General features: G+C 41.9%; 1 protein-coding gene across 6 annotated transcripts; it reads left to right on the forward strand.

The window, feature by feature from the left end:
• The first annotated feature begins 294 nt into the window (after window positions 1-294).
• Window positions 295-27,469, forward strand: LOC115169436 (glutamate decarboxylase 1). Of its 6 annotated transcripts, none has more exons than XM_029725049.1 (17): window positions 295-392; window positions 2,614-2,758; window positions 4,591-4,644; window positions 10,021-10,173; window positions 10,380-10,622; window positions 13,717-13,807; window positions 22,131-22,243; window positions 22,593-22,708; window positions 22,821-22,900; window positions 22,994-23,048; window positions 23,255-23,371; window positions 24,039-24,103; window positions 24,185-24,263; window positions 24,734-24,883; window positions 25,043-25,150; window positions 25,306-25,398; window positions 25,490-27,469. In XM_029725049.1, exons 2-17 carry the CDS (start codon window positions 2,683-2,685, stop codon window positions 25,661-25,663), a joined length of 1,767 nt encoding a protein of 588 aa, XP_029580909.1. In that variant the 5' UTR covers window positions 295-392; window positions 2,614-2,682; the 3' UTR covers window positions 25,664-27,469. The 6 variants fall into 6 exon arrangements, with proteins under 6 accessions (XP_029580909.1, XP_029580906.1, XP_029580907.1 ...); XM_029725046.1 differs by lacking the exon at window positions 295-392 and adding an exon at window positions 664-770; XM_029725047.1 differs by lacking the exon at window positions 295-392 and adding an exon at window positions 828-886.
• The last annotated feature ends 431 nt before the right edge of the window (window positions 27,470-27,900 follow it).

Here is a 27,900-nt window from a genome sequence, read left to right on the forward strand (position 1 = left end):
AAACAAAAAATATTTTTATTTAAAATATATAACATTAACAATGTCTACACTGTATTTCTAATCAATTTGATCTTATTTTAATGGACAAAAAAAATAGCCTTTGAACGGTAGTGCAATTCAATCCATTTTAGAACAAGGCTGTAACGTAACAAAATGAGGAAAAGGGTCTCAATACTTTCCGAATGCACTGTTTATAAAGGTCTGTTCTGACAGGGTGAAGGGAGAACAAGTGGAGAGGAAGAGAAAATCCAAAAAGAAGGGGTGAAAGAGGAAAGAGAGGGTGAAAGCAGGGGCATTAGGCAGTGGAGTGGACTGTGGACAGAACACTTCCCATTGGAGCCCTGCTGCTTGGGACAATGGGCATGATAGGTCAATTCCCTAAACTTCCTCAGGTGTGTATACCATGCTAATCTTTTTCTTGTTTTACTTTTCAGCCTATGTAGGCTAGGAGGTATAGGATATTTATATGGACATGTTCCAAACAATATGCAGTTCAGCACAGCATAGGCATGAGATTACGTGGTTTTCACCATTTTGGAAATAAATTCCATCAACGCTGCCTGACCACAGAGATCTGTGAACGCAGTCGAGGCGCCCCCTCGTGTCTAGAGTCATCATATCAGTCTAGCGTCGCAATCCACAAAACGAAATCTGGACAACAGCACAGAAGAAAATGAATAGGCTAGCACTTGTCCATTTCTCTGTGATAACATTTCATCGATATGCCTAGCCTTCTGAGCAAAATGGAGTCCATCCAAAGTCCATATCTGGTAGGCTACTAGTGTTAGCCAACACCATTTTGTCACATTTTTCCTTTGATTGACAGGTGCCAGTGACGCAAATAAAACCTCCGTTGTTATTTTTGGTCGTGTTGAACATCACCTTGGTTAGTAAGTAGGCTATTGAGTACTTGATTGCTATCAAACTTCCTAAGTGACACTTCGTGATTGGGGATCGTAATGGAGCTATGCATTTCTCATGACAATCAAAACTGCTGAAATAAAGTATCCCACTCACAGAAAAGGGGACACGTCAGTAGTCGTGAAGAAGCTTAATTTCGTGCCAGAGGGAGGTAATGCTATGACTCACGTGTGCGTGCGTAAAAGTGGATAAATAGGCGATTCGGGCGCTCAGAAATAATACAAAAAATGAAACATTCTTGAGGGGAAAAAAGGTCACTCGCACGCTGCTGGATGGAATTTTTCGTACTCCATTGGTATTCCGGTGTCGTTGGCTTTGGACTGTCTTGCGTCTCAGAACGTTGGGTGGATAGAGAACTGTAATTCGGTTCTTTAGTGATAGTTTCTGGACACGACAACCTGTGCACCCGCAGACGGTAAGGTAGCCTACAATCTCATAGCGCGAGCGCTCTCACGTTTCAGAACAGCCTATATTGTAATATTGATTTATTTTTCCATAATATAACAGTGAGTTTTTGTTTTTGAATGCTGCACAGCGCTCAACAACTGCTACATTGTTGCGATGCTCATTCTTATTGGAGTCGAAAAAAAGGATGAGATTGGTTTAGAATTTTTTGCAAAAGACCTGTCGCTTGAACGTTCCGATTTCCATATCTCTCTCGTTCAAAAGTTTGTAATTAAGAAACAATTAACATGTTATGAGCAATGGTAGGCTATTGTTATTTATAGCCTATACGAGTAGCACGATTCCATCATTAGCCTAACTATTCCTTCTTAACAATGACATTGACTGATGCTGGCTTCGCCGTGGTTATTCAAAGATCATCATAATTAAAGATCGATATGCTATGTCAATCCATTTTCCAACGGATTTCAGTAGGCTGCCCTATCAATTATATATTTTTCTTACGAAACCAATAATTACTTGGCAAAATGTGTCAAATAATTCCATTGCACATCATTGTGATCGGGTTTTTCGTTTAGCATAATCCTCATTATGAATAGGTCTGTTCAGGATGATTTGTTTGTGGATTAGACCTAGGCCTATTTATTTGCTTTATATTGAAGGCACGAAAATCCTTTGTTTTCGTGCTCTTTGATCTAATTAAGTAGACTGAACGGTCTGGTGCTCATCGCTTAGCTCGAGCGCCCAAGACTGACGCCTCTGAGATGGATGATTTCGCTTTAACGACCCATAAAAACTTCACTAGGGACAGTTTATTTTTTTTCCGTTGGTGTTTATACGCTAAGCTTAGAATAGCGTAGCCTTACATTTCTGTCAGGTTTGCAGACTTTATTTGGGTCCAGTATTGAATGCCCGCGATGTTATCGTCCGAATGCATTTCTGCATTTGACAGAGGGACCCACGCGCCCGGGTAGGCCTACGTGTGTGGCGCGAGACAAATCTTCTCAAAACGATCACCACTGATTTATCTCCCTTCGATCGGCAAATGCTAGCCATGTTCTAGAATAAATGATTCCCGTCAAAGAGGCAGATAATACAGCAAATTATGCATCCATCCTCTTCGTTTATGGTCACTGCACGGATAATTAAAGCTCAATTTCATTGATTAAATTCAGCTAATGTTGCCTATTTTAGGCTATGTAAATAGACAAACTTTCAAACATGAATGCGGTTATTTATTTGTTTAATATTAGCCATCTATCTTAACACTGGGCCGTTTGTTTTCAGCAACCGGTTGGTTGTTTTCGTTGATAATCTGATAAGAGTCCCGGAGCGCACGGGAATAAAGGAGGACTGATGGCCACGTCTGAACCGACAGCCGCCGGCGGGGACCAGGACCCCAACTCCGCAAATTTACGACCTTCATCCACAAGTAGGTCTCTCTTTCTTCTCATTCCTCTCTCTCTCCCTCTCCCTACCTCACTCCCTCTCTGCCTGATAAAAACGTGTCTCACTCTGGCTATTTACCGTGTGGGCGACGTCGTTAATCATTCCGGTTAAAAACAGAGCTATCACAACTGCCTGCCGCTGTCTAACGGATCAGCGGCGCGCACTGAGAAACGGACCTCCTGTAATTGCCTCATAGAGCGTCGTTATGTCTTCAGCGCAGGGCATCCGAAATGAATTATTTTTGGAATAGAAAATACAATTATTTGGAATAAGCCTATTGAATTTCCTTAGGTTATGCCTTTTTTTAATTTGGCCTATCAAATAATGTTTAAAATATTCTCGATTTTAAAATAGGCCTAATAACCTAAACACTAAATGTAGGCCTATGCTATTATTTATTGAAAAAATATATATTCTGAATATTAGCATTCAAATTCCTGATACATTTTTTAAAATAATTTCAATCATTTATCCTCAAAATCTTTCCAATGTGTGGTCCTGCATCACTGAGAGCTCTTACCAGCGCAATTACGCAGGGAAATGGCTGGTAATTGCAGGCACTCCGTTGCTCGTGATGATGGCTTGCTTTCGTTTTCTATGACATTGGCGAAGTGTACGCGGAGGAGGGATGTCAACGTAATAGAGACCCGCTTCGATAATTTTACCATCGAACACTGAAAGAAGAGGGCATTTAGTAGGTATTACTGAAATTAGCCTTTTAGTCTAGCCACTGACAGTTACATTTTAGTTAAGAACAATCCCTAAACCCTCTTCTCTTTAGACCTAGGCCAAGTCATATTTGTTTTAGAAAATGGAAGCCTAGGCCTTGTTAATCAGCCTAAAATTTCTGCCAGTAAAGCCATTGGCGTAATATGGAAAATTGACTTCATTTGATAGGCTATGTGTTTGACAGGTTTTACAGAATGCATAACCGTTTCAAAAAGCCTGTGATGTTGTTTATACTCTGCCTGTTTCTCTGCTGCTACTGTTGATTGTTGCCATTGTCTCGCTGCCACGCTCTGTCTTGCATACATACCTGGGGAGGCCTGTGGTTCCTGTGTGAGAGTGTGTCTCGGGCAGCGCTTACCTTGCGCTCTGACACCTCGAGACGTTCTATCCGGGTCTTAAATCCTAGACAAACAACACCACCATAAGGCTCATATGCATATAGATGTGCCTTGTTACCGTCCCATTGCTTGACTCTATGTGCTTGTGTTTTTTGTGTGGCTATGATGCCATTTTCCATCTGTATGTTCATGCAATACCAAAATACGGTAGCTTATAGGTCGTTTTCCCTATGCTGCAGTAGTTCTCCCTATACTGCCTGGTGTGTGCGTGTGTGTGCGCGTGTGTGTGTGTCCAAACGGCCAGCCAGACATCACCATCTCGCGCCAGTCAAAATACTGTGTTTCACCCAATTAATTTCTGCTCTCCTTCGCGAGCTAATTTCACGGGTGTTTATTTTAAAACGTCCCCTTTGCCGGGTGCGTGCCAGTGTGGGCCTCTAATGGCCCGTTTTGTTTGGACTGTGTGGATTCGGAACAATTCAAATGTTCATGGAATAGGCTAGTAATCGCACTGATCTAAGGTCAGCGCTGCTTTGTTTCCTCCCAATGGGGTTTGAGAAGGGGTGGCGTGAGCTGTAGAGGCTGCTGCTTCTTCTGCATGTGAGTCTGCTTCATGCTTCTTCACTCCGTTGTGCCATACACTGCCACCATACGCTTTATAAAAACGAACCCACTGTCACCCAAATCACACATATTCATTCTACCAGAATCGAATTTTCAAACGTTCTCCCCAAACATTCTGTTTTAGACTATGACGCGTGGATGCAAGGATGCACGCGGAAACTGGGGATGAAGATATGTGGTAAGTTTTAGACCCATGAACCATCAACAACGGCAATCTAATTTGATTCACTGCAATAGCCTACGAGAAACGTTGTCATTTGACTTTGTAGGCATATGAAGCCTCATAGGATCATCTCCATACCCAGCATAATGATGCTATAATATGCTAATGTTAGGGCAAGGCCGTCGCTGACTGTCACTCCACATTCTCATCTCCTAAAGGTCAGTTGGCAATTAGCTTTAGGCCAAGCACCGCGCGCCGGGGTTCCCGCCCCGACCCCGCGAGGCACCCCATGTCCCTTCCTATCCATATCTCTGCAGTTGGCAATGGATAGGATACAGGCCTACACTACAGCAAGTAACAATCCGCCTCAGAAATGTCGAAAATGCCTAAACATTGAATATTTGTCGAGATAGAGCTGTCCAATAGGTTTTTAATGCAGAATTAGCTGCTAACATGGTGTGTGCATAAACTAAAGCTATAGACTAAATAATAAATGTTCTAATTGCAGTTTTGTATTTTATTTTATTATCAACGCCTTATTATTTTTTTAAACATTAATTTCCTCGCCTTTCCGTTTGGAGGTGGTATGGATTTGGATCCCTTCATGCAAAACGTATTTTTCTTATATACCTTATAAAATGAGATGTGATGACGTCGATGAGATGACGTGGGAGGGCGTGGGTTTGGTACATCTGGGAGGTTCCATAAAGCCTCTGTTATGTTAGCCAATCCAACTAAAACAAGGTGAAACGATTGAATCCAGTATTTTTCCAACAGGAATCTTAGAGGATCTTTTTTTTCCGGGACCCTGTATATTTAATCGTTTTTCTATTACGTCTAGAATTGGTTTGACGTCATCACACATTGAGAAAAAATATATTTGCTTTAAGAAATCCTTCCTACTTTCATTGATTTCAGTCCAATATGTTTTGGTGGCAGGGTTTTGATAATGTCAAGTTAACATTTAATTGCAAAAGTATGCATTGTCCTACCATTGGTTCAATCCAAAAACAAAGAAGAGGATGTCATTAGCCTAAGAATAAATGGGTTTTAGCTCGAGAGTTACGATGCAGAACTATAATTCGTACGGAGGGCCCACATAATTAGGTAACCTGCCCCGTAATCAGGACGCCCCCTGCCGGATAAAATTAACACAATTTAACCTCCCTTATAACCCTGCAAATAACCTTAATAATAACGAAATCATTTACCGCAATGTACGAGGAAACATGTTTATTCAATAAACTGACTGATTCATTTTATAGAGGACATTGCTTAGGCCTTAAGTGTAATTTTCACATTTCTGTTCATTATGCACCAGCCCCAATAATTTACCCTCGTTTCTATAATATCCCCTTTGGGCTGATAAGGAATCGTTTTGTGCTCGGGGTTGAAATCATTTTTTTTGTGGGGAGGAGAAAACAGAAAAATCCCTCTGTGACAACAGTCATCATAAAATTGTGCCGAGTTGTTAGGTGTTGGCCTATGTCAGTGTTGGATTTACAGACCATTATAGTCGTCAGCTTCTTTCAGTGAAGAGACGCGTCCTGTGGATGAGAGGGAAGATTAACGAGAACCAGTTGTCGAGGCTGCTGGTCTTGTAAAATAATCAGTGCCAATCTGCCATCCAAGATTAGGGGAGCACATTTAAATGAAAGGATCTCTGAAGCTCTGAAACAGAAAAGGGGTTCTGTTTGAGAGAGCCTTGTCTGTTCGAGATTGCAAAACATTTTAACATCCGATTTTGATAGAATAATTGAATTGAAACTGTATGCCGTGAAAATAAATGTTTAAATCCTTCCATAATGACCTTTTCTGATGGTAGTCTGCTATAGTTTTTTTCTTCTCTAAAATCAATGGGCTATTAATACACACGGACTTGAGTAAAAAATAGACTAGCCTACCCAGAGCCCGTTGAATGTCTCGCATCCATCATTAACCCCAGTCTGATTCGAATGGGTTGATTTAAATGCGAATCAATTCAGTTGTTCAAATAACGAGGTATCCCCTTTCCCTTCCACAATGTCTCCTCTACACAAACATTTTTGGCTGCCTTTGAGATTTGCTCTATCATATTTTGTTAACATTACACGAACAATTAATGTTTTATGGCGGAATGTAATTGTTTCTTGTAGAATTGACTGATTTAACTCGGTGGAACTTGATGTGCACCAGATTCATTCATGTAGAAATTAACTGAGCAAATTTTGTTTGGTCTAAGAGTTTGTCGTTTTAGGGGGCAGAGCTCTTTAGATTAATCGTCAGCATGCTTTCCAACTGTACATTTCTACATTTACATTTTGGTAATTTGGCAGACGCTTTTAATCGAGAGCGACTTCAGTCAGTGCGTTCAACTAAGGTAGATAAACAACCACATGTTAAAAGTTAAACGTTTATGTAACCGTAACTGATTAAGTCATTGTAGTTAAACTGGTCTGTAGGTTAGTTCAATTGACAGGCTGCAGGCTCAGGAACTGGCAAAGAACTTCATGGCTGAGTAAGAAGCAGATGGGAGCACAAAGCTTCCTACTGACCTCTTCACTGTACCGTTGTTAATTGGAAATGAAACTTTGTAATGTATTGGTGTTTTTTATTTCATTTAATAGTTCTGACAAATGCAACTAAAAAAGAGCTAGAGCTGACACAATTGATTCATTTGGGAGGTACTTGTTCAAATTCAACTGACACCTGATTACCTGAATACATTTTGGCAATCTGACATAATCATTTCTAATAATTTTTTCTCAAAAGTGTTTCAATAAACCAATTAAATTCAGTAGATATGTATTCATAATTTCATATACAAATACCCTGTTTCCATTAGGTGTAACTACCATCCAAAAGAACGTGTTTCCATTAGGTGTAACTACTGTCTGAAATAACAGATTTCCAATAGGTGTAACTACTGTCCAAAATAACCTGTTTCCATTAGGTGTAACTACTGTCCTAAACAACCTGCTTCCATGAGGTGTGACTACTGTCCAAAATAACCTGTTTCCATTAGGTTTGACAATTGTCCAAAATAACCTGTTTCCGTCAGGTGAAAATACTGTCCAAAATAACCAGGTACCATTAGGTGTACCTATCGTCCAAAGTAACATGTTTCCATTAGGTGTAACTACTGTCCAAAATAACCTGCTTCCATTAGGTGTAACAATTGTCCAAAACAACCTGTTTCCATTAGGTGTGACTACTGTCCAAAATAACCAGTTTCCATTAGGTTTAACAATTGTCCAAAATAACCTGTTTCCATTAGGTGTACCTACTGTCCAAAATAACATGTTGCCATTAGGTGTACCTACTGTCCAAAATAACATGGTTCCATTCGGTGTAACTACTGTCCAAAATCACCTGTTTCAATTACGTGTAACTACACTGTCCAAAATAACCTGTTTCCATCAGGTTTGACAATTGTCCAAAATAACCTGTTTCTGTTAGTTGTAAATACTGTCCAAAATAACCTGGTACCATTAGGTGTACATACTGTCCAAAATAACATGTTTTCATTAGGTTTAACTACTGTCCTAAATAACCTGTTTCCATTAGGTGTAACAATTGTCCAAAATAATCTGTTTCCATTAGGTGCAACTACTGTCCAAAATAACCTGTTTCCATTAGGTGCAACTACTGTCCAAAATAGCCTGCTTCCATTAGGTGTATCTACTGGCCAAAATAATCAGCTTCCATTAGGTGTAACTACTGTCCAAAATAACCTGCTTCCATTAGGTGTAACAATTGTCCAAAATAACCTGTTTCCATTAGGTGTAACTACTGTCCAAAACAACCTGCTTCCATTAGGTGTGACTACTGTCCAAAATAACCTGTTTCCATTAGGTGTACATTTCTGTCCATAAGAACCTGTTTCCATTAGGTGTACCTACTGTCCAAAATAACATGTTGCCATTAGGTGTACCTATTGTCCAAAATAGCCTGCTTCCATTAGGTGTAACTACTGTCCAAAACAACCTGCTTCCATTAGGTGTGACTACTGTCCAAAATAACCTGCTCCCAGTAGGTGTAACAATTGTCCAAAATAACCTGTTTCCATTAGGTGTAACAATTGTCCAAAAAACTGTTTCCATTAGGTGTAACTGCTAGCCAAAATAACATGTTTCCATTCAGTGTAACTACCGTCAAAAATAACCTGTTTCCATTAGGGTTGACAATAGTCCAAAATAACCTGTTTCCATTCAGTTTGACAATAGTCAGAAATTACCTGTTTCCATTAGGTTTGACAATTGTCAAAAATAACCTGCTTCCATTAGGTGTAACTACTGTCCAAAATAACCTGCTTCCATTAAGTGTTGTCATGTCCTGACCAGTAAAATGGGTTATTTGTCATTATAGTTGGTCAGGGCGTGGCGGGGGGGGTGTTTGTTTTGTGTGTTTGGGTATTGTGACTTTAGGTTCTAGTTTTCTTATTTCTATGTTTAAATCTAGCTTTTCTATTTCTATGTGAGTTTTGTCAATGACCTCCAATTAGAGGCAGCTGGTTGTTGTTGTCTGTAATTGGAGGCCATATTTAGTTGTGTTTGTTTTCACTGGTTTTTGTGGGTGGTTGTTTCTAGTATAGTCTGTGCACCTTACTGGACTGTTTTTGTCATTTGTTTATTTTGATTAAGTGTTTTCTTTAATAAAAATAAGAAGATGAGCACTTTACCCGCTATGTTTTGGTCCACTCAATACGACCCATGTGACAGGTGTGACTACTGTCCAAAATAACCTGTTTGCATTAGGTGTACCTACTGTCCAAAATAGCCTGCTTCCATTAGGTGTAACTACTGTCCAAAACAACCTGCTTCCATTAGGTATTGCTACTGTCCAAAATAACTTGTTTCCATTAGGTTTGACAATTGTCAAAAATAACCTGTTTCCATTAGGTGTAAATACTGTCCATAAAAACTTGTTTCCATTAGGTGTACCAACTATCCAAAACAACCTGCTCCCATTAGGTGTACCAATTGTCCAACAAAACCTGTTTCCATTAGGTGTAACTACTGTCCAAAATAACCTGTTTCTGTTAGGTGTAACTACTGTCCAAAATGACCAGCATGGCTGGTTTATGGGTTGATGTCACTGTGCAGGGTTGGGCAGGGCACCCATGCAAGCATACACACACACTCACATACACAGACACATAGACACACAGGCAACCCTCATCCATACATTGATCCATAACCCTCCTGCTATATGGGGATTACCACCCGGGTATATAAGCACTGTCTGAGAGAGGACACCACAAAGCCCTGTGTTGCATTTGTAGCTGATAACAAGGATAGATAAAACTCAGGTCTTTGAATAAAAGTTATTATCAAGTTATTTATCTAGCGATGTTGGGCAGTGGTAACCAAGCGTGTTCCCCCACTCATGCCCCTCCGTGCAACACCCTAGGGTTCCTGCAGAAGAATAACAGTCTAGGGGAGGAAGGCCGGCTCGCAGGCTCACTCTCAGAACGCCAGAAGAACCTGTTCTCCTGTGTCAACAGCGACCGGGATGCGCGCTTCCGCCGCACTGAGACCGATTTCTCCAACATGTTTGCGAGAGGTAAGAGAAGTTTATTCTTGCCAGACTTTCAATATAGGCCTACTCTTTTTTATCTTTCATTTTCTAGACATGTAGTGAACGCTGGTCTAGACCTACAATGTTGTTGGTTTGTTATAGCCTTTACAGGCCCCTTTATCTATGAGGGAATCCAGCCTCTACATACATTTGTTTTAGTTTTGTAAATGCTTTTCCCGTAATTCTTCTAGACTTACTTCCCGCCAAAAATGGAGAAGAGGCGACTATGCAGTTCTTATTGGAACTTGTGGACATCCTCACCAACTACGTCAGGAAGACGTTTGACCGTTCCACCAAGGTTCTGGACTTCCACCATCCGCATCAGCTGCTCGAGGGCATGGAGGGCTTCAACCTCGAGCTCTCTGACCAGCCAGAGTCCCTTGAGCAGATCCTTGTGGACTGCAGGGACACGCTCAAGTACGGCGTGCGAACAGGTACGTACTGTACAAAATAGACCACTAAACTGGCCACAACATAATTACGTGAAATATGTTCCAAGTTTTAGACCAGATGTTTGCTTTTCATGCTTTTAGGACAGTTTTTGTGTGTATAACTTTTTTATTCTTTGTATTTCTTATAAAAGCAGTTATCTCTCACCACGCCAGGCAGACTAAAAGCTTTTCATTGGAAAAGGCCTTAACTTATAAAGATAATTAAGATAGGCTGTTGTTTCTCTCCTTCGTTAATTGGAAATTAGATTAGAAACAAAGACGGTTCATTCTGCTCTTTAGGCTACATTCCAATCCAAAACAAACAAGATTGCTATAAGCTTAAATGGTTAGGTTATATGAAACTCAACCAACCTATATACTAGGACTATAGCCTATAATATTTTTAGATTGTATAGGCTATCTGGAAGTGTTTAATGCACTGTTATATTGTACATATTGCATGTCATGTTTTTCACATTAATTAGTGCATTGGGCTACAATATGTTTTATCGTTGTCACAGTCATCTGCTCGTGTTCACACCAGATGAGCAAAATGGAATACTACACAAAACCATTTACGCATTTCCCTCAATAGGCTACAACCAATCACAATGACGGGTTACTATTCCCCTGGTAATTCTGTTGACAACCTCTTCTCCTTCTCTCTTCTTATTAAACCAAGTACCGCCGGCAGGGATGCAAGCCTGCATGTGCTTTTACAAGCCATTAGGAACAACAAAAGTCAAGCTGTCCCTTGGGTTTTCCTTCCTAAAGACCTTTAGCTTAATGAATTTATCATTTACACACACAAAGTGATGATAGCTAAGAAAGATTTGTCTGTGTTAATTAGCCTACCGCAGTTGATTCCCATGCCTTCATTCCAATGACTCTCTGTCCACGGTGCTGCACTCAGCCAACAGAGTGGGAGCAAATCCGCTTCGCCTTTCATATCTCCGATATTGCGCTCTTCAGCCAGTCATTCAGTCAGTCCGTCTAGGGGGCTACATGACATACAGTTGAAGTCGGAAGTTTACTTACACCTTAGCCAAATACATTTAAACTCAGTTTTTCACAATTCCTGACATTTAGTCCTAGTAAAAATTCCCTGTCTTAGGTCAGTTAGGATCACCACTTTATTTTAAGAATGTGAAATGTCAGAATAATAGTAGAGAGAATGATTTATTTCAGCTTTTATTTCTTCCATCACATTCCCAGTGGGTCAGACGTTTACATACACTCAATTAGTATTTGGTAGCATTGCCTTTAAGTTGTTTAACTTGGGTCAAATATTTCAGACAGCCTTCCACAAGCTTCCCACAATAAGTTGGGTGAATTTTGGCCCATTCCTCCTGACAGAGCTGGTATAACTGAGTCAGGTTTGTAGGCCTCCTTGCTCGCACATGCTTTTTCAGTTCTGACCACAAATTTTCTATAGGATTGAGGTCAGGGCTTTGTGATGGCCACTCCAATACCTTGACTTTGTTGTTCTTAAGCCATTTTTTCACAACTTTGAAAGTATGCTTGGGGTCATTGTCCATTTGGAAGACCCATTTGCGACCAAGCTTTAACTTCCTGACTGATGTCTTGAGATGTTGCTTCAATATATCCGCATAATTTTCCTCTTTCATGATGCCATCTATTTTGTGAAGTGCACCAGTCTCTCCTGCAGCAAAGCACCCCGACAACATGATGCTGCCACCCCCGTGCTTCACGGTTGGGATGGTGTTCTTCGGCTTGCAAGCCTCCCCCTTTTCCCTCCAAAGATAATGATAGTCATTATGACCAAACAGTTCTATTTTTGTTTCATCAGACCAGAGGACATTTCTCCAAAAAGTACAATCTTTGTCCCCATGTGCAGATGCAAACTGCAGTCTGGCTTTTTTATGGCGGTTTTGGAGCAGTGGCTTCTTCATTGCTGAGCGGCCTTTCAGGTTATGTTGATATAGGACTCGTTTTACTGTGGATATAGATATTTTTGTACCTGTTTCCTCCAGCATCTTCACATGGTCCTTTGCTGTTGTTCTGGGATTGATTTGCACTAATCGCACCAAAGTACGTTCATCTCTAGAAGACAGAACGCGTCTCCTTCCTGAGCGTTATGGCGGCTGTGTGGTCCCATGGTGTTTATACTTGCATACTAATGTTTGTACAGATGAACCTGGTACCTTCAGGTGTTTGGAAATTGCTCCCAAGGATGAACCAGACTTGTAGAGGTCTACAATTTCTTTTCTGAGGTCTTGGCTGATTTCTTTTGATTTTCCCATGATGTCAAGCAAAGAGGCACAGAGTTTGAAGATAGGCCTTGAAATACATCCACAGGTACACCTCCAATTGACTCAAATTATGTCAATTATCCTATCAGAAGCTTCTAAAGCCATGACATCATTTTCTGGAATTTTCCAAGCTGTTTAAAGGCACAGTCAACTTAGTGTATGTAAACTTCTGACCCACTGGAATTGTGATACAGTGAAATAATCTGTCTGTAAACAATTGTTGGAAAAATTACTTGTGTCATGCACAAAGTAGATATTCTAACCAACTTGCCAAAACTATAGTTTTTTAACCAAAAAATTGTGGTTGGTTGAAAAACGAGTTTTAATGACGCCAACCCAAGTGTATGTAAACTTCCGACTTCAACTGTAAATACAACAGTGGTAGCCTAGTGATGATGATTGTTGTTTGTTTAAAATCTTTCAAACTTAAACTTCAAGCTTTGTGAGCATCTTTATGTGAACTCAGACAAAGTGGTTGTCATGTAACCTTGTTATCAGTGGATACGTGCTTTGTGTCCCCAGTATAGTTTCTCTGCACCTCCAAGGCAAATGTTTCACTGTGGCTCGGGTCACAATAGGAATACAGAGAAGAGTGAATGTGTTTTTTAATATTCTTTTTTTTTTTTTTACTTAAAGTGGTTTGTTTTAATAGCAGAAAAGAACACACACACTGTTCCAGCCCCCAGGGTAAACCTTTTTATAAGGTTATAGAAACCTTCCAGGCAAATATTCCACTACGTTCTTTTGTTTCTTTATGAACCTTTATTTAATCCAGGAAGTCCCATTGAGATATAATCTCTCATCTCTCTCTCTTTGCTTCCCAGGTCATCCGCGGTTCTTCAACCAACTCTCTACTGGGCTGGACATCATCGGGCTGGCTGGGGAGTGGCTCACCTCTACAGCCAACACAAACATGTGAGACATACACTGCTGTTTTGTGTGTATGTGTGTCTGTGTGTGATGTGGACATCACAGTGCTGGCTAGCCAACGTTTGCAGGAAAGCCCCCGTGGGTTGTGATTGACATTTAAAGGATTTCCGCCATGGAGCAAAAAAATATAATAAAATCATTATTTCTCAGGAAGTGTGGTTCCCCTCAGACCTGCTCAGTTACAGAATCGGAATCGGAAATCTTTAACCTCGGGGGTTAAACGAAGGCCAAGGCCTCTGATTGGTTAGGTCAATGGTGTTTAAAATGAAGTTCCTATAAGACCGTTGTATACAATTTTGTTTTTGACCTGACGGATGGTGGCACTGTACCAACCGTGTATCGAACAGTAGGCCTGAATACTGTACATCTCAGATAACACACACACACACACGCCCCACGGGCTGGTTATTGAACATCGATCAGAACTCAGTTTTCATTGGTGGCCCACTCTGACAGAGGGCATGAAGCCCTGCAGAGCTAAACAACACAGGATACATTACACACAATACAGGACTGGGCTACAAGAGAGAATGCAACGACAACACATATGTAGAGAGGAGAAACGGGTTAATAACTTAATAGTAATACAGGACCGTGCAAGACCAAATATATAACAAAGACAAATGACTACAGCATTACAAGAGAGAGCACGCAGGGCAATGCCAGAGCTGCAAGAGAGACATACACATACAAGAGAGATCACAGACAATACATGACTATAAACTGGGTAGTTCGAGCCCTGAATGCTGATTGGCTGACAGCCGTGGTATATCAGACTGTATACCACAGGTATGACGAAACGTTTATTTTTACTGCTCTAATTAAGTTGGTAACCAGTTTATAATAGCAATAAGGCAGCTCGGGGGTTTGTGATAAATGGCAGATATACCACGGCTAAGGGTTGTGTCCAGGCACTGTGCGTTGCATCATGCATAAGAACAGCCCTTAGCCGTGGTATATTGGCCATATACCACACCCCCTCCTCCTCCTCTTATTGCTTAATTATAAACTGGGTGGTTTGAGCCCTGAATGCTGATTGGCTGACAGCCATAGTATATATATATATTTTTATATATTTTTTATTTATTTTACCTTTATTTAACTAGGCAAGTCAGTTAAGAACAAATTCTTATTTTCAATGACAGACTAGGAACAGTGGGTTAACTGCCTTGTTCAGGGGCAGTCGTGACTGAGAACAGTCCTTAGCTGTGGTATATTGGCCATATATCACACCCCCTCGGGCCTTATTACTTAATTAGAACACAGGATTTTGAGAGACCAGACATGTTCATTAATGGTAATAAAACAAGAAGAATTCAAGATCAGAGTTTGATAGTAACAGAACAAGATTGAAAAGAAGAGACGCTTCACTTCTTTCTTAAACATTAGCTTAGGCAATCAACCTGCTTGGAAAACTCCATCTCATCTCTCGGTTGGAAACTTGGAACCATGCCGAGAGAGAGAGACTCAGAGAGCAGGGACACTAAATAGTGATACACACACACACACACACACACACACACACACACACACACACACACACACACACACACGCGCACACACACACACACACACACACACACACACACACACACACACACACACACACACACACACACACACACACACACACACACACACACACACACACACCAGTTCAGCCTGGCCCAGATTCAGGAGATAGTGTTAACGCCCCATTGACTGCAGGCTCATTGTGAGCTGGTCTTAGCAGATAGCCCAGCTGGGCCCCACACACAATGGCCGCCCGGAGGCACTGAAAACCCTGTCACACTCAGCGACTGACTGCCCCGGCTCCCTGTGGAGGACTCATTCTGGCTCTATTGTCCCTGTAGATAAAGACTGATTTTCCTTTGCACTTGCACACACAAACACACACACTCACACACACCTGCACACAACTGACACAATGGTGCTCAGAGTCACTTAGGGGATCTGGGTTGAGGATAATATGAGGGCATTTAGGGGCTGTCCCATAGGACAGGCAGGTGACTGAAGGGTAATTTTCATCCTGAAAAGACCAATGATTGGCTGTGATTGTGATAATGATCGCCATTATAGATATTATTGCCCGAGATGAGGAAAAATTATTATCCTTTGTTCTCAGCCAAAATGGGCAGATTGTCAAAATTGTCAAAATATTCTGTCTTCCTTATATGAGATTATGCTCTGCTGGTAAGTAAAGCAAATAGGATGTTCTAACAGTGACATTTTGTAACATGGTTACAACATTTAGTCAGTGTTTTTCTGAGTCATTGAGCCCTTTAGTGTATATATATATATATATATATGTATGTATACACACACACACACACACACACACAGTACCAGTCAAAAGTTTGGACACACCTACTCATTCAAGGGTTTTACTTTATTTTTACTATATTCTACATTGTAGAATAATAGTGACGATATCACAACTATAAATAACACATATTGAATATTTTAGTAACCAAAAACAAAAAAGTGTTAAACAAATCAAAATATATTTGATATTTGAGATTCTTCAAAGTAGCCAACATTTACCTTGATGACAGCTTTGTACACTCTTGGCATTCTCTCAACCAGCTTCATGAGGTAGTCACCTGGAATTCATTTAAATTAACAGTTGTGCCTTGTTAAAAGTTAATTTGGGAACGTCTTTCCTTCATTTGAGCCAATCAATTGTGTTGTGACAAGGTAGGGGTGGTATACAGAAGAACAGCTCAAATAAGCAAAAAGAAACGACAGTCCATCATTACTTTAAGACATGAAGGTCAGTCAAATTTCAAGAACTTTGAAAGTTTCTTCAAGTGCAGTCACAAAAACCATCAAGCGCTGTAATGAAACTGGCTCTCATGAGGACTGCCACAGGAAAGGAAGACCCAGAGTTACCTCTGCTGCAGAGGAACATTTAATTTGAATTAACTGCCCCTCAGATTGCAGCCCAAATAAATGCTTCACAGAGTTCAAGTAACAGACACATCTCGACATCAACTGTTCAGAGGAGACTGTGTGAATCAGGCCTTCATGGTCGAATTGCTGAAAAGAAACCACTACTAAAGGACACCAATAAGAAGAAGAGACTTGCTTGGCCAAGAAACACGAGCAATGGACATTAGACCGGTGGAAATCTGTCCTTTGGTCTGATGAGTCCAAATTGGAGATTTTTGGTTCCAACCATCGTGTCTTTGTGAGACGCAGAGTAGGTGAATGGATGATCTCCGCATATGTGGTTCCCACCGTGAAGCATGGAGGAGGAGGTGTGATGGTGTGGGGTGCTTGCTGGTGACACTGTTGTGATTTATTTAGAATTCAAGGTTTAACACTTTTTTGGTTACTACATGATTCCATATGTGTTATTTCATAGTTTTGATGTCTTCCCTATTATTATACCATGCAGAAAATAGTGAAAATAAAGAAAAACCCTTGAATGATACGGTTTGTCCAAACTTTTGACTGGTACTGTATATATATATACTGCTCAAAAAAATAAAAGGAACACTTAAACAACACAATGTAACTCCAAGTCAATCACACTTCTGTGAAATCAAACTGTCCACTTAGGAAGCAACACTGATTGACAATAAATCTCACATGCTGTTGTGCAAATGGAATAGACAACAGGTGGAAATTATAGGCAATTAGCAAGACACCCCCAATAAAGGAGTGGTTCTGCAGGTGGTAACCACAGACCACTTCTCAGTTCCTATGCTTCCTGGCTGATGTTTTGGTCACTTTTGAATGCTGGCGGTGCTTTCACTCTAGTGGTAGCATGAGACAGAGTCTACAACCCACACAAGTGGCTCAGGTAGTGCAGCTCATCCAGGATGGCACATCAATGCGAGCTGTGGCAAGAAGGTTTGCTGTGTCTTTCAGCATAGTGTCCAGAGCATGGAGGCGCTACCAGGAGACAGGCCAGTACATCAGGAGACGTGGAGGAGGCCGTAGGAGGGCAACAACCCAGCAGCAGGACCGCTACCTCCGCCTTTGTGCAAGGAGGAGCAGGAGGAGCACTGCCAGAGCCCTGCAAAATGACCTCCAGCAGGCCACAAATGTGCATGTGTCTGCTCAAACGGTCAGAAACAGACTCCATGAGGGTGGTATGAGGGCCCCACGTCCACAGGTGGGGGTTGTGCTTACAGCCCAACACCGTGCAGGACGTTTGGCATTTGCCAGAGAACACCAAGATTGGCAAATTCGCCACTGGCGCCCTGTGCTCTTCACAGATGAAAACAGGTTCACACTGAGCACATGTGACAGACGTGACAGTCTGGAGACGCCGTGGAGAACGTTCTGCTGCCTTTAACATCCTCCAGCATGACCGGTTTGGCGGTGGGTCAGTCATGGTGTGGGGTAGCATTTCTTTGGGGGGGCCACACAGCTCTCGATGTGCTCGCCAGAGGTAGCCTGACTGCCATTAGGTATCGAGATGAGATCCTCAGACCCCTTGTGAGACCATGTGCTGGTGCGGTTGGCCCTGGGTTCCTCCTAATGCAAGACAATGCTAAACCTCATGTGGCTGGAGTGTGTCAGTAGTTCCTGCAAGAGGAAGGCATTGATGCTATGGACTGGCCCGCTCGTTCCCCAGACCTGAATCCAATTGAGCACATCTGGAACATCATGTCTCGCTCCCTCCACCAACGCCACGTTGCACCACAGACTGTCCCGGAGTTGGCAGATGCTTTAGTCCAGGTCTGGGAGGAGACCCCTCAGGAGACCATCTGCCACCTCATCAGGAGCATGCCCAGGTGTTGTAGGGAGGTCATACAGGCACGTGGAGGCCACACACACTACTGAGCCTCCTTTTGACTTGTTTTAAGGACATTACATAAAAGTTGGATCAGCCTGTAGTGTGGTTTTCCACTTTAATTTTGAGTGTGACTCCAAATCCAGACCTCCATGGGTTGATAAATTGGATTTCCATTGATTATTTTTGTGTAATTTTGTTGTCAGCACATTCAACTATGTAAAGAAAAAAGTATTTAATAAGATTATTTCTTTCATTCAGATCTAGGATTTGTTGTTTAAGTGTTCCCTTTATTTTTTTGAGCAGTATATATATATATATATATATATATATATATATATATATATATATATATATTGCCTGCTAATATTTTACAATCTGTGTGTCGCTTCATTGGCCTGGGCTATTCATTGTTTGAATTGAAGACCAGATTGATCTCAGTTTGTCAGTCAGAGTTGCCAATCATGATTTCTTAATCCGACCGTGTCTGTCTGTCTGTCTGTCTGTCTGTCTGTCTGTCTGTCTGTCTGTCTGTCTGTCTGTCTGTCTGTCTGTCTGTCTGTCTGTCTGTCTGTCTGTCTGTCTGTCTGTCTGTCTGTGTGGTGTGTAATTAGGGCCCATCAGTCATAATCTGTGCTGGCGTATTGACTGGCACCTAATGTTCTAATCAAACTCTCCCTAGGATGGCTGCTACAGACAGAATAAATGCACATTAATTATAAGGCAGCTGCCGAGATTTATCTCTCTCGTTCTCTCTCTCTCTCTCCCTCTCTATTCTCTCGCTCTCATTCTCATTTCCTCTCCCTTTACTTTTCTCTCCCTCCTTCCTCCTTCTTCTTGGGGCGGCAGGTAGCCTAGTGGTTAGAGCATTGGGCCAGGAACTGAAAGGTTGCTAGATTAAATCCCTGAGCTGACAAGGTACAAATCTGTCGTTCTGCCCCTGAACAAGGCAGTTAACCCACTGTTCCTAGGCTGTCATTTTAAATAAGAATTTGTTCTTAACTGGCTTGCCTAGTTAAATAAAGGTTAAAAAAATGCTCTCTTCCCCCTACTATCCTCTTTGCCACAAATGTCTTTCATTACACTCTCGGTCATGTCTTATTACCCTTCCCCTCTCTCTTCCTCCCCTCCTCTGTGTATATTTGTGTGACTGTCAGTGCGGCTCCCCTGTCCCCAGATGAAGAGGGGAGGGCTGTGAAGGGTAGAAGGGGGGTTGTGTGTGTGTTGTGTAACTGGCCTTGTTAGACAGTAGTGGTGCTTTCCCAATGAGATTTACCCCCAAAACTAGTGTGCTGCTAATGTTATCGTGTTTCCATCAGGAGTGTGACACTAAAGACTTGTGACGAGCAGAATCAACAGCCTTTGCATCATTCAATACTTTTGCTTTTGTGAGAAGGTGTCAAAGTTTACAGTTAGCCATTGTTATGTAAATGCTAGCTGAAATATACCCAGAGCCTTGCCTTGGCTCCAATTTAGTCCGCCAGAGCTATGGCAGAGTGAAACAGAAAAGTCTGAGCCTTTTGCGTAAAACTCTGGGGTAAATTGTAATTGGAAATGCGCCATAGCTGGAGGGGTGAGAGAGGCGGGGAAGGAAGGGGAAGGATGTGGGGAGGTCAGGCATCAGAGGTACATAGCTTTAGGGCCACAAAATTCACACATCCCAACCAAAGATTTTGCCCTCTCTTTCTGAAATGATCAAATCACAACATCTCAGCCAGGGTGGGGCCCAATTTAGAATGTTTGAATTGACTCCCATTCAACTCATTGAAATTTGAATTGGCCACTCCCCACAGGATGTAGAATTTTAATTTGAATAACAGGAAGTAGAATTTAATTCCGTGCATTTCAAATAAATTCCACTCAGTCATAGAACATGAGAGTTTCATTGAATCTGAAAGGTCACACTTCCAGATAACAAAGAAAATATAATTTTCCTCTGGAAACAATGCTCATGTACCTTTTAACCTTAGTGCTTAGAATAGACCATTGTTTTTCCACCGACCATTTCATTTGTTTTGCTTCTTTTTGAAGGCCTCAAGGTCAACTTGAGGGTTAAACTAATGCGTTCTGGGAAATGTTGTATTTTCCCCATATTGAAAAATGTAAGTGATTAATTAAAAATAAGTAATTAAAATATTCGCATCACAGCAGGTTGGTGGCACCTTAATTGGGGCGGGCAGACTTGTGATTATCTCTGGAGCGGAATTGGTTGAATGGTATCAAATACATCAATTACATGGTTTCCAAGTATTGTTGCCATTCCATTCGCTCCGTTCCAGCCATTATTATGAGCCGTCCTCTCCTCACCAGCCTCCACTGATTCGCATACAAGTTTTGTTTTCCTTGACCATTAATTTCAAGATTAATTTACATTTTTACAGCAATATTTTATATGCATGTATATAACGACCTGTTTTATGTTTTATGTACAAGATGTATATTTATATAGACTACACCTAATGCGGAATAGAAGAGGCATTTGAATTTCATTGAGTTTCACTGAATTCAATTATTTTTCCATTGATTGAAATTTGAATTGTGATTCTGTATCCTGCTTACTACTTCAATTCAAATGTAATTCAAATTCAAGACTTGAATTGGAATTTATGAGGCATTCTCAATTCATTTCTGAAATGGGGCCTAACCCTGATCTCAATATTCAATGGAGATTGAAACAAAGCCTCTCTGTTGTCATCTCTGTCTCCTCTCTCCCTCTGTCTCTACATCTGCGTCTTGTCTTCCCTTTTCTCTCCATTCCATTGGTTCCTCCACTCTGAAGCAGGAAATAGATTTGGGGCTAAAGCCTTCTTATCTCTCCCCAACACAAGTCCCCCCCTCCCTCCCTCCCTCCCTCCCTCCCTTACCCCCCCACCCCCCACACACACACACACACACACACACACACACACACACACACACACACACACACACACACACACACACACACACACACACACACACACACACACACACACACACACACACACCCTTCAGCCAGTCGCATCAAAAGCCTCTGTTGTGATTGACAGAATTGACAGATATCCATCAGAGCTTTGTGTGCTTTAATTAAACGCTGACTGATACTTTAAAGGGATTTGAATATGAATGTCTGCTCCCTGTCTCATATCAGGCGGATTTTAATTAGTTCAACTCTGTCAGCAAAATTTGCTTATGTGTGTGTGTGTGTGTGTGTGTGTGTATGTGTGTGTGTGTGCGTGTGTGTGTGTGTGTGTGTGTGTGTGTGTGTGTGTGTGTGTGTGTGTGTGTGTGTGCGTGCGTGTGTGTGAGGCTCATTTAATGGAACGTTGAGTCCATTGGGTTGTCTTGCAGTTCTAGCAGTAGCTCTGGGTTCTCAGCTCAGTTTAGCCGTGCAAAAATAACATCCTTGAATATGTTGAACTTTTGTTCACCTGAAGTAAAGTCTTAGCTGGAACGTAGGAAAAGGGTCAAAGGTCTATGTGACCGAAATATTTTAAGTGAAATGTTGCAATAAATATTGTTTTGAGTGAATTGATAGTTGTATGAATTGATTGATTCATGTATTAATATATTGACCGGCAGGTTCACCTATGAGATCGCTCCAGTGTTTGTCCTGATGGAGCAGCTGACGCTGAAGAAGATGAGAGAGATTATTGGCTGGCCCTCAGGAGAGGGGGATGGCATATTCTCACCAGGTATGTAGAATATGGTGTGTGTGTGTGTGTGTGTGTGTGTGTGTGTGTGTGTGTGTGTGTGTGTGTGTGTGTGTGTGTGTGTGTGTGTGTGTGTGTGTGTGTGTGTGTGTGTGCGTGCGCAGGCATACAGTATGTGAGTACGTTATGTGTGTTACTACATGTCCAATACGGTTTGATATCTTTTCAATATAGAAGTGATCATGTACAACAGGACTGGATACCTTTATTGTCCTGTTATGTGGAAATGTATCATTGGATAGTGCGAAAATCAGGTGGTCATGTCTGCCTGTATTGGACTAGCTGCTGTCCAGGGTCCTGTACTGACCAGTCATTCTCTCTCTGTCCACAGGGGGTGCCATCTCTAACATGTACAGTGTGATGATCGCTCGCTACAAGTACTTCCCTGAGGTCAAGACCAAGGGCATGTCTGCCGCTCCCCGCCTGGTGCTTTTCACATCAGAACATGTACGTCACACGCGCACACACACACGCACACTCAAAAACACACTCTGAAGAAATCCTCAATAATGTTGGTTTTAAATTGTTTAAGTTCCTGTATTTTCCTGTAATCCCACAGAGCCACTACTCTATCAAGAAGGCAGGGGCAGCTCTGGGCTTTGGCTCAGAGAACGTGGTCCTGCTGAGCACAGATGAGAGGTACACTACAGCTACACACAAAGGTCGCACCTGACCCACCGTAGATATACATTAAGATAGATCAGCTGATTCTCTGTTCCTGTTCTTTCTCAGGGGGAGAGTTATTCCTGCTGATCTAGAAGCTAAGATCCTCGATGTCAAGCAGAAGGTGATTCTCTCTCTCCTTCCCTCTGTCTCTGTATCTCTCTCTCTGTGTCTCTCTCTGTCTGTCTCTCTCTCTGTCTCTCCCTCTGTCGTTTCCTGTCTCTCTACCTCTTTTTGTCTCTCTCTGTCCGTCCATCCCTCTCGCTCTCTCTGTTTCTTACATGAAGGGTTATGTCACTTTGTGACTCCTGTGATATTGTGTTCCTCCAGGGTTATCATCCACTGTTTGTGAACGCTACAGCTGGTTCCACTGTTTATGGAGCATTTGACCCCATCAATGAGATTGCTGACATCTGCGAGAAATACAACATGTGGTTGCACGTAGACGTGAGTAGAGTGTGTGTGTGTGTAACCGATGTGAAAGGGCTAGTTAGTTAGCGGTGGTGCGCGCTAATAGCGTTTCAATCGGTGACGTCACTCGCTCTGAGACTTGAAGTAGGGTTTCCCCTTGCGTTGCAAGGGCCGTGGCTCTTGTGGCGCGATGGGTAACGATGCTTCGGTGGGTGTCAGTTGTTGATGTGTGCAAGGGTCCCTGGTTTGAGCCCGGGTTGGGGCGAAGAGAGGGACGGAACCTACACTGTTACATTGGTGCCGTGACCCGGATCATTGGTTGCTGCGGAAAAGGAGGAGGTCAAAGGGGGGGTGAGTGTAACTGATGTGAAATGGCTAGTTAGTTAGCGGTGGTGTGCGCTAATAGTGTTTCAATCGGTGACGTCACTCGCTCTGAGACTTGAAGTAGGGTTTCCCCTTGCGTTGCAAGGGCTGTGGCTCTTGTGGCGCGATGGGTAACGATGCTTCGGTGGGTGTCAGTTGTTGATGTGTGCAAGGGTCCCTGGTTCGAGCCCGGGTTGGGGTGAAGAGAGGGACGGAACCTACACTGTTATGTGTGTGTGTGTGTGTGTGTGTGTGTGTGTGTGTGTGTGTGTGTGTGTGTGTGTGTGTGTGTGTGTGGTTTTTTCCTATTGTTCTAATGGTGCGTGTGTCCTTTCTCCAGGGTGCATGGGGAGGTGGTCTCCTGATGTCCAGGAAGCATCGCCATAAGTTCAGCGGTGTTGAGAGGTACTGACACACACACACACAAACACACACACTCCTTAATTCACACAACAAACACAGTAACGGCTGCTGTTCCTCTTTTAGGGCTAACTCTGTCACGTGGAATCCTCACAAGATGATGGGAGTGCCTCTACAGTGCTCCGCCATCCTGGTCAGAGAGAAGGTGAGGACAAACACACGCATGCGCGCACACACACAGACACTCTCGCTGTCACGGCTGTCGTAGGAAGGAGCGGACCAAAGTGCAGCGTGTGTGTCGTTCCACATTTTATTTACACTGTGAAACTATGCAATACATATAAACAAACTGAATAACAAAACAACAAACTGTGACGCAGAGTAGAAACATACACTAACTCAGAAACAATCTCCCACAAAACCCAGGTGGAAAAAAAACCTACTTCAGTATGATCTCCAATTAGAGACAACGAGGACCAGCTGCCTCTAATTGGAGATCATCCCAAACAAAACCCCAACATAGTAATACAAAACTAGAACCTGAACATAGAAATAGAAAACATAGGGGGGAAAACCCTGTCACGCCCTGACCTACTCTACCATAGAAAATAACATCTTTCTATGGTCAGGACGTGACACTCGCTCTCTATATAACCCTGTTCTTTCTCTCTGTAGGGTATTCTGGCGGGCTGTAACTCGATGTGCGCAGGGTACCTGTTCCAGCCTGATAAACAGTATGATGTCAGCTATGACACGGGTGACAAAGCCATCCAGTGTGGGCGCCACGTTGACATCTTTAAGTTCTGGCTCATGTGGAAGGCCAAGGTGAGTCAATGTTACATGAATCTAGTATTTTGTCATATCTAGGCTTCTAATTACATATATGGGGTTTCAACACTTATAGGAACGCCCTGCTGTCCCCAGCCAGCACCTCTGTATTTTCAGCTCCTATTAATCATTGTAATATTATCTTTTTTTCCGCAGGGCACCGTAGGATTTGAGCAGCACATTGACAAGTGTCTGGACCTGTCTCAGTACCTCTACGACAAGATCAGAAACAGAGAGGGATACGAGATGGTGTTCGAGGGAGTGGTAAGCAACTGTCCTACTTTTTCCTTTCCTCCCTCAGTCCCCCCCCCTCCTTCCTTCCATAGCCGCGGGAAGTAGGGGTGCTGAAAAAAGAATAATAATAAAACAAATCCTTAATTAAGGTCCAAATATTCTAAATGTGTGTCTTCTCTCCGTAGCCCCAGCACACCAATGTGTGTTTCTGGTACATTCCACCCAGCCTGAGAGGCATGGAACACAACAGCAAAGAGTATCGAGAGAAACTTCACAAGGTAATTGTTATACGGTCTTCTATCTTTTCAAATGTTCCAGAAACGTTATTCCAGTATTCTAAAGATGTTCTATTCCCCTCCCATCCTACAGGTGGCGCCCAATATCAAAGCAATGATGATGGAGTCTGGTACGACCATGGTGGGCTACCAGCCTCAGGGCCAGAAGGTCAACTTCTTCCGCATGGTCATCTCCAACCCTGCAGCCCTCCAGTCAGACATCGACTTCCTTATTGACGAGATCGAGAGGCTGGGGCGTGACCTGTAGATAGCGCCAACACAGTAGCCGGAGGCCGGAACGGCAGTATTCAATGTTTTACCTGTGACCATGTGACCACACTAATCGGGCTCTGAGAGAATTTTGGAGCTGTTCTTGATTTGTCCTAAACAATTCTCTCTGTAGGTAGGATGTGTAAACCACAGCCTTTATGGCATGTTGGGTACACATTCCAATACTAAAGTTTGACTAATGTTTGTATGTGTGTGTTTGCAGTAGAGTACTGTGTTGTGTGTGTGTTCAAGTCCGTAAAGCAGTCATTTGTCTGTGTTGCACAGTAGATTCAGTAGATTAAATTATGTAAGGTAAGGTAACACAGGGAAACCCTCTACATCGGTGTGTGTGTGTATGCGTGTGTGTGTGTGGGTGTGAAAACAAAGAAATGCCTGAGAGCACATATAGTATACAATATACTATGATATATGAATATTACGATGCATCACTTGCGCTCAGCATATATATAATTCTAGAGACAGATGCACCAACCCTTTCTCCTAGCGTTAAACCTTGACCTCCAGTGTGTGTTTCGTGGAGGTGTGTGTTTGTAACAGTGTATGTACCCCATGCTGTAACATAATGCTGTATTGACCTTTGAACTATGACCTTAGTGTTGACTATTGGCTGAAAATGCCCCTAGTTACTGATCAAGGGTCAGTATTATGTTTTTCTCCCTAATGGTTAATATTATTAATTTTAGGTATTGGGGAGGGTAAGCTGATCCTGGATCTGTGTCTAAAGGCAAATTATACTTGCAGAGTGTAAAACACTGGCTCCTGGCCTGTGCGGAACAAGCAAACAGTATGTCATTTTTGAAGATGTTTAAATATTAATATGATAACTATAAATATATATAAAGTTAAAATATGAGTTATTTATGACATTACCAGTGTTTCAAAAGTCAAGTATTTTCCTCCATTTGTAAATGTATATTTTATGTATATTCTATAGCCTCTAAGTAATCTGTATGTTTTGATTAATAATGTTATTAGTCCATGATATATTAATATATTATAGTGAATGTGTGAGCCAAAGAAAGTGAATCGGGAACGTACAGCAATCCACAGCCCTTGAGATTGCAGAAATACACTAAATCACATGTAAGATATTCTAAATATGTTGCTTAATTACCCTGATCCTCAATGCAATCTGTATAGTGTGTATCTGTGGTTGTGTCTCTCTGACTGAATGTTTTGCAGTGATCAGATTGACTGTATGCTACTTAATTATTATAAGATTATAAGGAGATTATACATCTATTCATATGCCAAGAGCCATATATATGGTACTGATGGTGTCATTTGAGATACAACCTTACTGGCTTTAGTGTCAACTCTGGTGTTAACTTGTCAGTCCTTCATCTAGCAAGAAGCACAAGGCAATCGAGAGGGGAATGTACTCTTCAAAGAAGGAGAGAAAGAGGATTGTTCCTGTCTGACAGAAATATAATTACAAAAATGTAATATACTTACTTATATATGTATTATGTTACATATTTCCTGTACCTTCAGTGTTTTGGGAACTCATTGGAAAATCTAAGTTTCAGTTAGTGTAATATCCTTCTTTATTTCTTCCATTTTAAATGGATGTGTATTGCAGTAATTTAAGAATGATGTGATTATAGAAATAGGGACCAGCTAAGGGGACCAGCTAAGTAAACTGCACAGTGACCTAAACCATGTGACCAATCTTAATGTGTATGAAGCCGTAGTGGGAGAATTGTCTTTGGGAAGGTACAGTAGGCACTTTAACTCACAATCATGCAATGTGCAGCTACAATAAAGTCTATTAAGAAACAGAGTGTGTCTTATTGTTTCAACTGTTTCTGGTAGGATAGGAGTGTGTAGACTGTACCTGTCGGATAGGAGTGTGTAGAAGACTGTACCTGTCGGATAGGAGTGTGTAGACTGTACCTGTCGGATAGGGGTGTGTAGAAGACTGTACCTGTCGGATAGGAGTGTGTAGAATACTGTACCTGTCGGATAGGAGTGTGTATACATTGTATCATTCCACGGGTTTTCGATCTTGCCTTGTACCTGATTGATGAATTAAGGTCACTGATTAGTAAGGAACTCCCCTCACCTGTTTGTCTAGGTCTTAATTGAAAGGGAAAAAGACGGCAGATGCTGGGACCTCCATGGAATGAGTTTGAAACCCCCGCTGTACATGTTGATAAATGTACAGAAAACACACATACACACACAAAATAGACTCACACCTCATTCCAGAGT

Source organism: Salmo trutta, chromosome 31 (assembly GCF_901001165.1).
Source record: "Salmo trutta chromosome 31, fSalTru1.1, whole genome shotgun sequence".
NCBI lineage: Eukaryota > Metazoa > Chordata > Actinopteri > Salmoniformes > Salmonidae > Salmo > Salmo trutta.